At 56.3% G+C, this 13989-nt stretch overlaps 5 protein-coding genes across 5 annotated transcripts; 3 read left to right on the top strand and 2 right to left on the bottom strand.

Moving 5' to 3' along the window:
* Positions 1-352: 352 nt before the first annotated feature.
* D7B24_009586 (uncharacterized protein) lies at positions 353-892 on the top strand (the record flags this gene model as incomplete). The annotated part of the gene is made up of 1 exon (XM_028643656.1): positions 353-892. One exon carries the CDS (start codon positions 353-355, stop codon positions 890-892), a length of 540 nt encoding a protein of 179 aa, XP_028492790.1.
* Positions 893-2091: 1199 nt separating this feature from the next.
* On the top strand, positions 2092-2937 carry D7B24_009585 (uncharacterized protein; the record flags this gene model as incomplete). The annotated part of the gene is made up of 1 exon (XM_028643655.1): positions 2092-2937. The coding sequence occupies one exon, from the start codon at positions 2092-2094 to the stop codon at positions 2935-2937; it is 846 nt and encodes a 281-aa protein (XP_028492789.1).
* Positions 2938-3328: 391 nt separating this feature from the next.
* On the bottom strand, positions 3329-4051 carry D7B24_009584 (uncharacterized protein; the record flags this gene model as incomplete). Its single annotated transcript, XM_028643654.1, has 3 exons — positions 3329-3375; positions 3437-3482; positions 3548-4051. 3 exons carry the CDS (start codon positions 4049-4051, stop codon positions 3329-3331), a joined length of 597 nt encoding a protein of 198 aa, XP_028492788.1.
* Positions 4052-4984: 933 nt separating this feature from the next.
* On the top strand, positions 4985-8324 carry SPT16 (FACT complex subunit spt16; the record flags this gene model as incomplete). The annotated part of the gene is made up of 5 exons (XM_028643653.1): positions 4985-5161; positions 5233-5317; positions 5373-5494; positions 5566-7171; positions 7225-8324. 5 exons carry the CDS (start codon positions 4985-4987, stop codon positions 8322-8324), a joined length of 3090 nt encoding a protein of 1029 aa, XP_028492787.1.
* Positions 8325-9457: 1133 nt separating this feature from the next.
* D7B24_009582 (uncharacterized protein) lies at positions 9458-13660 on the bottom strand (the record flags this gene model as incomplete). Its single annotated transcript, XM_028643652.1, has 10 exons — positions 9458-9593; positions 9667-9829; positions 9893-10664; positions 10733-10829; positions 10914-10950; positions 11053-11182; positions 11273-11332; positions 12042-12357; positions 12429-13276; positions 13343-13660. 10 exons carry the CDS (start codon positions 13658-13660, stop codon positions 9458-9460), a joined length of 2877 nt encoding a protein of 958 aa, XP_028492786.1.
* Between the last annotated feature and the right edge of the window lie 329 nt (positions 13661-13989).

The following is a 13989-nucleotide window of genomic DNA, read 5'->3' as shown; positions in this document are numbered from 1 at the left end:
ACTACAGCCCCTCCTTCCACCCTCCACCTCAAACCCGGTCCTAGGCCGACGCCCTCCTTCTTGATGGATAGGGGAGGTGCAGGGCTACCCCGAATGACATCACAGGCCGAATCATACGGAAAGACAGACGGAAACTGCATCGTGAGGCTTGGAAGACGCGATATACTTGCTGGCGCGTTGGCCTAAACGGCAGCCGCGGCCTTAGTATTTAAAGATGATGTTTTCCCGCCAAAACAGAGGATTATTCTACTTCATCATCATCCACACAATATCCACAAAGAAAACATCTTCTTCACACCCACCACCTTGAACGACAACTTTCTATAGCTACCGAAAGTCACCACAAGCAAATATGTCTGCCAACGACAACACGTCTACCCTCAAGTCCTACCTCGACTCGGCTACTGGCGCGGCCCAGAACCTTGTCGGTAGCATCACGGGCAACACAGCCGACCAGAACAAGGGCGAGGCCAAGCAGCAGAAGGCCGACGCCGAGTACAGCGCCTCGCACGCCACAGCCAAGCTCCCTGGCTTCAGCGCGTCCTCTTCCGGCGCCGTCACCAAGGACGACCCCGATCGCGCTGCCGGCTCCTGGAACCAGACAGTGGGCTCGGCTAAGGAGGCCGTCGGCGGTCTCGTTGGCTCCCAGAACCTCAAGGAACAAGGCCGTCAGCAGAACCTCGAGGGCCAGCAGCAGGAGGCGAAGGGCCAGGTCAATGACTTTGCGTCTGGCGTCGGCAACCGTCTCCAGGGTTCTATTGGAGGTGCCGTCGCTGGCCTGACGGGTGACAAGAGCGGCCAGCAGCACTACCAGGACCTTCACGACACGGGCAAGACGCAGCAGCGCGGAGCCGAGCATGACATCCAGAAGCAAGCCGAGGCAAAGCAGTAAGGGTTGACACAGAGGCAGGCGCGTGGTGACGAGGAGAATGGACGCGAGCGAAACACCTAGAGTCGACAGACACTTGATACCCCGGACAAGGCATGGAGGCGGCAGTTAAAGTATTATAATATGAACACCTCAGTTTCCCTATACCATTGCTTGACTCTGTTCTGGGAGTTGTGTGTTGCTACCATGGATCGTTGATGTAGGGTCTTATTGGGCAAAGTGTTACTCAATGTGACAATTGGTACAGCCAGGCAGGAGAAGCTTGCTCAGTGGGGCTTCAGCATGGCGCATGTGAGACGGGTCTAGATCACTAAATGCCCTGCGTACGCCGCGAAGCAAGGGCAGCCAACCCACTGCGTCGTCGGGCGCATGTCGGCCTGCAGGCTGCATTGCCCCCCAACCCATGTGGCCAACGCCCAGTGGACGCTTTGTTGGGAAACACGGCGCTCGCCTGGTCTCCCGGTGCGCTGGAAGTTCTCCCCCATCTGCAAGACCTGCCATCCTGCCATCAGCCCTCATCACTCCTGTCAGAGGCAGGCCTCAACCTTCAGAGAACACCAACCGCCTGCTCTCCACTTGCGTACCGAACGATGGAATCCCATCCAAATCGAGCCGGCGGGGTCGCTTGGTCTAGCACATGATATACATGTACGACTCTCGACAACCCTCTCGCGCCCTACCTTACCCTCAACCCAAACATGTTGCGGTCCTGGCCCACTACAGACCCCGCACGCTTGCTTCCCAGCCTCCCGCCTGTGCTCTTTGGCCCAGTAGCCAGCAGCGCTTCTCCTGCATCTACAGGGGGACACTGAGCCCACGGTTTGACCGCCGTTGCAGCAGCATGAACGGAGAAGCACTCGCTAACGCAGGCCAGACAGGCCAGACAAGCATCCTTGCGCCGGCGCGGGGCGAAAGGGGGGAGGGGTGGCGCCTGTGAATGCTGTGAGGGATGGACGGACTGGCCCTGATGGGGCGGCAGCAGGTCGTTCAACCCTCGCCATCCTCCCACTCGCAACCGAGGGTCGCACACCACCTCGAACCTCGCGGTCGCGCACTTCCTCGTCATCGTTGTCGCCTCTTTCACACCACATTCTCTGCCATCTCCCTCGTACTGCCACATCTGTCCTGACCGTCCCAATTGCTCCCACTGCTCCCCGACTCACCCGGATCGCTCTCTTGAATACCGTCTCTATGCTCTCAACATGGAAGAACTCGCGGCGGCCCCCCAGCAGTGGACCATCATACTCGCGTTGACCGCCCTTTGTCTGTCTCTCGTCGTCCTCGGCCAGCTCCTGGCCTCGCATGCTGCCGCCTACCTGGCAGCACCCCGCGAAGCTGCCCTCCTCCTTGACGCCCTCGATGCCTCCATAGAAGAGAACGAAAGCTACGACCGCGACCTGACCAAGGTGCCCCGCCTTGAGGATAAAATCCGACTCGTCCGCCTCTTGCGCGACATCCAGCGAGCCGGTGATGATCTGCGCGAGGCCTTGTGCGCGCTGTTCGTAACGAGCGGTTTCGATGGGGACGAAAATGACGAGCTGGCCAGCTTCAACACAACTACGACACTGAAAGCGAGCGCGAGGGTCCTGTGGGCTGTCACGCGACGCGATCTCGAGGAGCGCAATCGCAGGCTGGACATGCTACGCATGCGCTTTCTTGTAGTCTACCTCGGCATCGTAGCGGAGCGGGCGCCTCCAGCAGTTGAGAAGCAGTCGTCGCCAAAGGAGAAGGAGAGGAGGCAGGAGAGGGAGTCGGAGAAACTTGGCACTGCTGCCGTCGCAGCCTCCAAGATTCCCCCAGCGCCCACCATGGCCCCAACGCCGGCGATGCTCCTCTCACGAGCACTAAATGAGGAGATTAAGAGAAAGCCACCGCTGCGGAGGCTGACAACGCAGGCCATCGGGCATTCATCCAACGCAAGACCTAGCCACCGTACCGGGTGGGCTGGGGTCGTTGAGGAACTGCAGAGGAGCCCAAAGCTGCAGGCGAGACACGCTTTTATCGAGAGATCGATTGAGCAGGAACTCGCATTAAGCAAGCTGCCGTGACTGGTAGTGTAACGTTCAACTACTCAACGAGACGACCACATGTAGAGACATGAGGATCAGCGGCACACCAGCCCACTCACGACGTACTGATGATACTGAAAACGAGCGACGGAGGTAGCGCGGAGCTCACGGCCGCCAGTCGACACCCTAACACGTATATGGGATATGAGAGCACACCAGGTGCGACACGAGGAATGGCGAGACACCTGACGAGTTTCCTTTACAATCTTGACACAGCACTTCACTTAGAGTAGATACCCCCTTTTCCACAGCATTGGTCCCTTTCGATTCGGCCCTGTCGTCCACTTCACTACACCTTTCCCCTTATGGCTGCTTGTGCTTTTCTTTCGTGCGGTGTTTCTGTCTTATGTGGTCATCCAGAAAACTCCTTTCAGTGAGCAGCCGGCGCATCAGGGCCTGTGGCATTTCTTTCGCCGACTGTGTATCCCAGGTAGTTAGCAAGTTGCGCCAGACAATAGAAAACCGCCTTGACACGTACCATCCAGCGCCACAAGGAATCTGCTCACACAGTTGTAGCAAGCAACCTATCAGTATCGTTAACAGCCGTTTCCCGGGACTCTCCTCGCATGACTGGCAGAAGAGGACCTACCGTTGCCACAAGCTCGACAACCTCCCTCTCACCGAACAAGCCCTTGACCTTGGCAAATGTTTCGTCAGAGACCTGCACGTTCCTCGTCATTTCATCCGCCAGCAGCAGCGCGGCCCACTGCCAGTCCCCGAACAGCCCCGTCCCCTCAGCCGCGACGCTCGGCTCGGCCAGGTCACCGGCCTGGCCCTTGAGCCAGTCCATGGCGGCCTGCGGGACGCCGGCGCCGACGGCGAGGGGTGCGTGGTGCATCCACTCGTACCAGGCGCGGTTGACGACGGCGACGCGGGAAATGGCGAGCTCGCGCAGGTCGGCGGGGACGATGGTCTGCGTGCGCACGGCGCCGAGGAAGGAGTTCCAGCCGTCGGCGACGGGGGGGCTGTGGAGGAGGGTCAGGTCGAGGGGCTGCAGGGGGCGCGGTGCGCGACGCGCGGTGATGCGCGAGACGATGGCCTCTTCGGCGGGGTCCGCTGGCTGTGGCGGGTTGGGGGTGTAGGGCAGGCGCATTGTCGCGTTTGTGCAGGCGATGATGGTGGACTGTGGGGTTTGCTTGGGAGTGAGGGGTTCGCTGAAAGCGTTTCACAAGTCGTTGCGCATGTGTGAGAGAGAGAGAGAGACTTGTATTGACTAGGAGAAGCAGGAGCTGTGCATGAAGAGACATCTAGAGCTGGTAAATATGTAGTGAAAGCCGAAGCCTCGGGAAATGCCCACGGCAGTCCGACCGGTCCACTTCCCGAGAATCGGCGCCCGAAGCCGGGTAAGTGCTATTCCGGCGTTCCGATGGTCCTGATGTTCATGCAGAGGTAGTGAGTGACCTGAGTGGCATAGTTGCGAGTCTCAAAAACACTGTTGCGGGTCTCCGAGAATACACGAAGATGCCAGTCGTGCTCAATCAGGAAGAGAGAGCACTCCCGAGATACCTACTGGAGCAGGCAGGATGGGTTCCAAACCAACCATACCGAACCTTCGCCGACCAGACTAGTCCGCACAGAAGCTACCTCGCCCTACCTTGTGTGTCGGTGGGAAAGGGAAATATTGATACCGACCAAAGAGAGCCTCTAAGGACGTTAGTGAATACTCGGTGCCCACCAGTCTCGAAACTGATTTGTTCTTCTCTCCGAGGTTGCTAAGTTCAACACCATCTGAAGAGTGATTCCGTTGAAGGGCAAACCACAGAGGACTAGGACCACAGGGAGTCATCGACAATTCGTTGTCCGTGCGAGAGGCCTATCCGCCGTGAGAATTCCAATCACGTGACCTCTCAATTAACGCGCGACCCCATTATTTTTCGCGTCACTGGGGACACGGCAGGTAGCAGGAGACGTGCAACGGCTACCAAGCAAGCCTGGTCCTCGCCCACCCACGCCAACCCCAAACCCAGGGCCGTCGGTCTCGTCCTTCACCACGTCCCTTCGACTTGCTTTGCCGGCATCCGCAATCATGGCCGACATCAAGATCGACACCAAGGTATTCCAGGAGCGCATCACCCATCTTGCGACTGCCTGGAAGAACGACCAGCGCGGCAGCAATGGCATCTTCAACGGCGCCACATCCATGCTCGTCATGATGGGCAAGGTCGAGGAGGTTCCTGAGCTGCACAAGAACAATGCCATGCACGTGAGTCAACCCACCGCGCAAAAGCCCCTTCAACATCTTCGTCGCGATCAAGAGACTAATGTCTGGTTCAGTTTTGGCTCCTCGGCTACGAGTTTCCGACGACTTTGATGCTCCTGACCGTCGATACGATTTACATTGTCACGACTGCGAAAAAGGGTGAGCCTGCGCTCTGCTGCCTAAACTGCACTGCGCGACTTGCTAACATCTCCAGCCAAGCACCTTGAGCCCCTCAAAGGCGGTCGTTTCCCTCTCGAGATCCTCGTGCGAGGCAAGGATGCCGCCGAGAACCAGAAGATCTTTATCAAGATCGCCGATACTATAAAGGCAGCAGGCGTAAGTTGCCAACAGCCAGGAATCGGCTTCGCTACGTGGCGGTACTCTACTGACAGCATTTGCCTATACAGAACAAAGTTGGCATCATCGCGAAGGATACCTCGAAGGGCCCCTTTGTCGACGAATGGAAGAAAGTCTTCGCCGAAAACTGCAAGGATGTGGAGGAAACCGACATCTCCCCAGCGCTTTCCCAGATCGCCTTCTCCGTCAAGGACGAGTCGGAGTTACGCGCCATGCGCACCGCCTCCAAGGCTTGCGTCGGTCTCATGACGCCTTACTTCCTCGACGAAATCACCGATATCGTGGATGGCGACAAGAAGGTCAAGCACAGTGCCCTCACCGATCGCGTAGACAAGAAGCTGGACGACGCAAAGTTCTGGCAGAATCTCGAGCTGCCCAACTCCACGAAGCTCCCTTCGGATATGGATACCTCGCAACTCGACTGGGTCATGGGACCCACGGTCCAGAGCGGTGGCAAGTTTGATCTGAGGATGGGTGTCGAGAGCAACGACGACCCCTTGCATCCGGGCATTATCATCGCCAACATGGGTCTGCGATATAAATCCTACTGCTCCGCCATTGCCCGAACTTACCTCATGGACCCCAACAAGGCGCAGGAGAGCACCTACAAGCTTGTGCTCAACATTCACAACATGATCATCAAGGAGATCCGCGATGGCGTTGTGGCCAAGGAGGTGTACAACAAAGCTCTAGCTATGATCAAGTCGAAGAAACCCGAGTTGGAGAAGCATTTCCTGAAAAACGTGGGCTACGGTATTGGTCTGGAGAACAGGGATCCGACCCTCCTCCTGAGCGCCAAGAACTCCAGAGTTCTGAAGGACGGCATGACCCTAGTTGTCACCACCGGTTTCAGCGACATTGAGAATCCTCAGCCCCAGGACAAGAACAGCAAGACGTACTCGATGGTCATCACGGACACAATCCGCGTTACCTCGAGCGAGGCTGTCGTGTTCACTGGCGAGTCGCCCACCACGGCCGATGCGTGCTCTTTCTTCTTTGAAGGCGAGGAGGAGACGGCCCCGACTCCCAAGAAAGAGAAGAAGGATGGTCGCGTTGGTGCTGTTGCTACCAAGAATATCACCTCGACCAGACTACGATCAGAACGCAACGCTCAGCCTGACGATGACGCGGACCAAAAGCGCCGTGAGCACCAGAAAGAGCTTGCTTCAAAGAAGCAGAAGGAAGGCCTGGCGCGGTTCTCCGAGTCTACGGCTGGCCAAAACGGTACCGAGATCAAGAAATTCAAGCGTTTTGAGTCATACAAGCGGGACAACCAACTTCCCCCCAAGGTAAGGGACTTGTCCATCGTCGTCGACGCGAAAATGGGCACGATCATTCTCCCTGTCATGGGTCGGCCCGTGCCTTTCCACATCAACACGATCAAGAATGCAAGCAAGAGTGACGAAGGAGACTGGTCGTTCTTGCGTGTCAATTTCCTGTCGCCCGGCCAGGGTGTTGGTCGCAAAGACGATCAGCCATTCGAGGATGCCACAGCCCACTTCGTCAGGAGCTTGACATTCCGTTCCACGGACGGCGACCGCTACCAAGAGATTGCCACGCAGATCTCGAACATGAAGCGTGACAGCAACAAGAAGGAACAGGAGAAGAAGGAGCTCGAGGACGTTGTCGAGCAGGACAAGCTCGTCGAGATAAGGAGTAAGTGAAATCTTGAACATGAACAAGAACACAGCCAAGCTGACATGATGCAGACCGCCGCCCGGCTGTTCTCGACAACGTGTTCCTACGCCCAGCAATGGAGGGCAAGAGAGTACCCGGCAAGGTCGAGATTCACCAGAACGGTATCCGCTACACTTCGCCGCTCCATGGCAGCCAGAGGGTGGACGTTCTCTTCTCCAACGTCCGACACCTCTTCTTCCAGCCCTGCCAGCACGAGCTCATCGTCATCATCCACATCCATCTCAAAGACCCCATCGTCTACAGTAACAAGAAGAAGACGAAGGACATTCAGTTCTACCGCGAAGCGACCGACATCCAGTTCGACGAGACTGGCAACAGGAAACGTAAGTACAGGTACGGCGATGAGGACGAGTTCGAGCAAGAACAGGAGGAGCGCCGTAGGAGAGCGGAGCTCGATCGCCTCTTCCAAGGCTTTGCGCAAAAGATTGCCGAAGCTGGTAAAAACGAAGGCATCGAGGTCGACATGCCGCTGCGAGACCTTGGATTCCACGGCGTGCCGTTCCGCAGCAACGTCTTCATTCAGCCCACTACAGACTGTCTGATCCAGGTCGTGGAACCCCCCTTCATGGTTCTCACGCTCGACGATATCGAGATCTGCCACCTGGAACGTGTGCAGTTCGGTTTGAAGAACTTTGATATGGTCTTCGTCTTCAAGGACTTCTCGAGGGCCCCATACCACGTCAACACGATTCCTGTCGACTTCCTTGATGCCGTCAAGGAGTTCCTCGACTCGTCTGACATTGCCTACTCGGAAGGTCCTCTCAACCTGAACTGGCCTACCATTATGAAGACCGTCACGGCCGACACGCACCAGTTCTTCATCGACGGCGGCTGGTCCTTCCTGCAGGCTGAGTCTGACGACGAGGACGGCGGTGAGGAGTCGGAGGAGAGCAACTTTGAGATTGACGACGACGAGCTTGACGAAGCATCCGAATCGAGCGAAGAGGACTCGGACTTTGGCTCGAATGCCTCTGACGAGGATGACGCAGACATGAGCGATGAGGACGAGGGCGAGGACTGGGATGAGCTCGAGGCCAAGGCCAAGAAGCGAGATCGCGAGAGCGCTCTCGAGGAAGACGAGGGTCGCAACAAGAAGAAGCGCAAGCACTGAGAGGCTGTGCGTGTGCGTTGCTGGCGCGGTGGAGCAGGGGTTTGCGCCGGATTATAGTCCTCCGTTGCCGGCACGAGGCTGGTCGGGTGTGTTAATAGGCCCCGCGAATTGTGCTTTCTTGGCAAATGGACTTGCTTGGCAAATGGAAATGAAGGGAGAAACAGAGACCGGGAAGATGTTTTCCTTACCTCGCGTTGTATCAAAAAATTTGTACCTCTTGCGGAATCGTTTTCTGTATCGAACGAAACCTCGCTGGTGTTTGGGCTCGCGGGGGAGGAGCTAGCTGTCTCGAGAATTCATCTATACGCTGGTGAAGCGGGGGGGGGGGGGGGTTGCTTTGAAAACCAAGGGGATTGATTGTCAGCTGAATCGATTGACCATTTAATGGCACGCATGAACTCGGACGAGCAAATGCAAACACCTTTACGACGTAATGGAGACGATTCTGCCGTCTAGCCAGCACATGGGTAATACGACCTGTTTGATCGAAGGCCGGGAAACATCATCACGGGCTGTCTTCGAGGGAGACCTAGCACTTACACTTATAGTCCATGTAACATAGCATGCCCACGGCAACCTCAGCTCAGCATCACTGATTCGTCTTGAAGCGGAAAAAGAAGAAGTGGGGAAAACTTTCTATTCATCACTACGCCGTCGAACGCCAGGCCCAAGCAGGTCCAAGGGGCAAAAGGCTACCTGCATCTTCCAATCTGCCACCCGTGCCCCCCCGTCCTGCCAGGCCACCGAACCAGATGGAAGAAAAGGTAAAACTGAATTGAAGGCCGAGTCCGCCCAACAGCCAAGCTGCAAAAAGAGCTAGAGAAGCAAGTAGAAACCGAACCAGCAAGGCAAACCGAAGACGTAGACCCTCGAATAAAAATCAATTGCAGGTGATGGCGGGAGGAAAGAAGTCACCATACACTGTCATTTCGTCCCTACTGTCCTACACGAAACCAAGGCCCCGTAGCAGCACCGCTGCAGCACCAGCTGCGAGAACATCATGTCCGCGGCAAGAACGACAGCGGCGACGCGCGGCGTCGACCTGCGGCCGCGCTGGCCAGGGAGGCGACGCTGTGTGAGGGTTCGCTCGAGGCGAGGGAGACGAGTCTGCGCTGGGACTCTTCGCGCGCCTCCTAGGCCTCGCCAGGTCGAAGGTCACGGCCGGAGGCCATGGCGCCGCTGGACCCGCCGAGCACACCGCCAGTGGCAGGACCCTTTTGAGAGGCGGGAGCATTGTTCCAGGAGAGGTATGTATGGTCTCCGAGCTTTCTGCAAGGGAGGGTTAGATATCATGGCAACACTGGAACAGCTCAGTTGCTTCCGGGAAGGGGGGGGGGGGTACCTTGGCTTCAAGAGATGAGTGACGGTGAAGACACCACCGAGAACAATACACAGGCCACCGACGACCACGTACGCGATTCCAAGGAAGTTGTTACGGCCACCCATGACGGTACGAGTGGAGATGACGATGGACTTGGAGCCCTTGTATGCCTTGGTTGGGAAATCTGCGTCCACATGTTAGTTTCTCTGACGTCCCATACCAACGTTGGCTCGAACAGATGACTGACTGTCGGTGATGTTAACCTGGTAGGTTCCGGCTCGCATGGGCTCGTCGTCATTGCGCTGATACAGCTTGCTGAACTCAGGTAGACCGGCTGTACGCATCCAGACCTGGAAAGCCTGCCACTCGCTCAAGTCGGGAGGGGGGTTCTGTTCGGTGTACTTGGGGTATGTTTTACGCCAGTTGGGAGGCGGCATGATGGTCGAGGGGTCGTACTTGGTGTTGCCATAGAGGTCCCTGTCGGAGGCCCAAGCAATCCTGCTGTCGTCCTTCATTTCGTAGATGGCGCTGTCGTCATTGGAGCCTTGGGGATTCTGCTGCAGAGGCGAAGTGAACGTGTCGTTGAACATGGAGTTGGCGATGAGGCCGCATGGATAGATGGGCAGTCCATTGTCCCGGTCAAAGGCAACCTCTTTGGTGCTACCACAGTCGGAGCCGTTGATCGAGTTGGAGCTCTGAGCATCGCCTTTCAGCTGATCGGCGTAGAAGGACGAGACATATCGACGATGGTTCTGATAGAAATTGGTGAGATGGTAGTAGAAGAGCACAGGCGTGCCCATGTCCTCTGGAATGGTGAATTCGACGGTACAGATGGTGCCTGAGTAGTTCTGACCGCGGGCTGGTTGCACGTTGACGTCCTCGTATTTCCTCCATCGGGCAACCTTGGTATCGTTACCGCCCTTGAAGGCATTAGAGATGTGTTTGGAGGGCATGGTATCAAAGTCGCTCGTCGGCGCATCGTTGAGACAGTCTGAGTAGTCAATCCGGATTTCCTGGACCTGTGTATCCCATTTGTCAGTAATGGTTGCGACCGGAAGCCGCGGGGTTCTCAAGCAGAGGATCGTACCTCGGAGCTGGCGTAGAGCAGCAGGCCTCCAATGGGAGCGAAAATGATGCCGATAGTGAAAAACAGGGGGAGCACCGTCTTGGGTGTCAGGATGGGCCTGGAGGGTGTTGTTGGTCAGTATCGTCGTGGAAAGTCGAAGCGCATCCATGTTCGTTGTCTTGGTGGAAAGGCGTGGACTCACTGCCATGCCTTCAACCGCTGTTGCCGAAACGCAGTGTCTAAATACCAAGCAGAAATATCAGCATCCTGTCGCCCTGCCTAGATTGGGTCTGGCAGCCACTCGATTCCACCGCAGACACATGTCCGGAGCTTCCACGTACTTGCGGGACGGCGACTCTTCTTCTTGTCCGAGTTCTTGTCATTCGAATCGTGCGACCGGATTGAGTCGGCCTGACCCACACCGGATGGTGATTCGGGCATCATGAAGGTGGTGGTTTTGCGCGACGCGCGCTTTGTCGTGGGAGGTAGGAAGCGTCGTTTCGATCACAAGCTTCGTCGTGGTCGCGAAGAAGATGCAATGTCAGGGTCGCAGCTGTCCACCCAGAGTCTCGAAATGTCCAGGTTGGCGGAGTGGGCGGGTCCTCGAGTGCCAGGCGACGACTACAGTGGAGCGTCAGCACCCATCAGTATGCCGAAAAGGGGAGAGCCAGGACCGCCTTACGTGAAGGGTAGGTAGAGACAGTGAAGGGGCGCCCAGGTGGTGACGGGTGCGGGCGCAGGCGCAGGCGCAGGCGCGGTACGTACGCGGAGGTACCCAGGCCTCGCTCGATGTGGCGGAGCCAGCCAAGCACAACGGCACAGGCTTCTGACGGCCCCTATCAAGGGCCCGGTGGTCCGTCGCTGACTGGCTGCCCCGCCAGGCAGTAGCATTCCTTGCCAAGTTGTGATCAACTGGCTCTCCAGCCCTCTCTCGCTTTCCTTCATCACACATCTCGTTATATTGCGATACCGATGAACATGTGATGTACATCTTCACTCGTTCACGAAACGTAAAAAGAAAGCCGCTTATGAGTAAGAGGCAAAAATTATTCCGAACCAGGGAATCGAACCCTGAGCCTGACGGTGAGAGCGTCAAATGTTAGCCATTACACCAGTTCGGATTGTTGAAAACAGCGCCTCCTCTATCAAATCATACTCTGTAGCAGCACTGGTCCTTCACTTCGCATCTCTTCCGTGAACATCAAACGGGGTGAGCAGGATTCCCTTGTTACCATTCCACTCCAAGTATACACAGTCTTTCGATCGCAGGCGCCCGTCCAAAAGTCAGTGTGACACGAGAACACAACAAATGTTCCTCAATGCTTCTGACCGACTGAGCCCCCTTTTCTGTCAGTTTGACCCAGATTTGATCCATGTTAGTACAGTTGGGTTGGTCGCCGACGACAGTCCCAGGACTTGCAGCGCTTGATTGCAGGTCGTTGGATAGCTGGTAACTCGTTGCATCCTCGGCGGGCAGAAGGAGCTGTTTCCATGCATCAAGACTCCACATCAGTTTGCCCTTCTCGATGCAGCCTGTTTCATCCACCAACGTGCCCATGATCCGAGGGTTGAAAGACAGATGCTGAGGGGACCGGCAGTGTTGGCACGTAGCCATGCTAATGTTGGCATAAAGGGGCACTCCACAACTAGGCCAGCCGTCAGTTGATCGGGAACTATGGCTTGAAAAGGGGTAGGAGCGAAAGACGTCCGTTCATACCATTCAGTACAGCAGAGCATCTTTCTCTGCCACAAACTGGTCAATTCCATATCCACAATGACGAGACTGAGCTTGCCAGTAAACTTCAAATGAGGATCGTTGCGGACAAATTCGTCCACCTCAGCAACAGTGAACAAGGCCCGGATGGGACCATTGACAGCTTCCTCCGCATTCCACACGTTGTCCGGGAAAGCTATACACACAGCCTCTTTCTTCAGTCGGTTCTTTGCCCATCTTCGAAGCCAGTCGGCATCGGGGCCTCGGGGCTCTACGTCAACCAACGTAGCGTTATCGATGCTGATAGTGATCTGACCACCGCTACCGCGACGGTCCTGCTGCTTGGGGTTCACGATGAGCAGAATAGTCTTGTTTGGTGTCCATGCTCGAGTCGAGTTGATTTTGTCCTCCCATAAAGTGAAGACACAACTCCCGGTATTGTCGCACACAATTACCTCTATGAGTGCCAGGAACTCGTCTCTTCCAGCCTTTCTCACCTGCCGGCGCCTACCGACGCTGCTGACGCAAACAAGAAGCATGACGCCACGGACGTCGTCGTGCCCAGTCTTAGCGTAAGTACCAAGCGTCATCAGGTCAGGAAGAGGTCTCAGGGGTTCATCTGAAAGTCCGGACCCTAAAGGGACTCGATGAAGCATGTCATTCTCGCCTGTGTCCTCAAAAAACCGGATGAATTGCTTCGTTCCCCGCTCAGGATTGACACTGGTGCAGCTCGCCATGTAAGGGATGGTGCAGGGAGTCGACGAAGGGGCTCCAATGTATGTGGCCCAGACAGTAACGAGCCTGCCAAGGACGAGCGTGGCGACGGGTATGCCAATCGGCGTCAGCTTGACCTGCGATCAGAACCAGTTAACGACCTGCACCATAAGTCACAAGAGTGGCGCTGCTGCACGACTCACACCAAGAACGCCAGTGTCATCTTTGATGACGAGAAAGTGCCATGGCCTTGAGTATTGGCCCCCTTTCTTGTCCACCTCTGACGGCCTGTAGTTGACGATGCGACCCGAAAAAGAGATGTTTCCCGCCCCGGGAACGATGTCAGTAATCGAGACTTCCCTGTATGAGACGGTCGGGCTCCAGGCTCGAGCCAGAGGGCTAGTGGGTGCGTCAAGTTCTTCCTGTGTGAACCCGTCAGGGTGTGGCACTTTGGCAGGGTTTGCACAACCTAACATCGCAATAGGCTTGGTGAAAAACGACTGGATAGACGGCGAGGACATGTTGGCCGGCAGAGAAGTGATGTTCCTTACGGACTGCCTCGACTGGGGGGGGTTGCTCAAGCTGAGGTACGGTCGTTGGAGGAACGTATTTTGGACAGGTTAGAGATTATAAAAATTATATACGGGCTTGGTATAAGGTAACATGGTGAGTACTCGACATGGTGAATACGGTCTTATAAGTTGGCGGCAGCAGCTCGTGTTCGTTTGGCAGGTGGTCTAGTTGTGCCTTCCTGTTCCGTACCAACGGAAGCGAGGTAGAGTGAGTACATGGGCAGCAGGTGCAATACGATTCGGCAGTCACATTGAAGGAGCAGACAATTACAGGGCAT

Source organism: Verticillium nonalfalfae (assembly GCF_003724135.2).
Source record: "Verticillium nonalfalfae strain VnAa140/NRRL 66861 chromosome Unknown scaffold_98, whole genome shotgun sequence".
Classification (NCBI taxonomy): Eukaryota; Fungi; Ascomycota; class Sordariomycetes; order Glomerellales; family Plectosphaerellaceae; genus Verticillium; species Verticillium nonalfalfae.
Note: the sequence above shows the minus strand (reverse complement) of the source record. Positions and strands in the feature narration are given on the sequence as shown.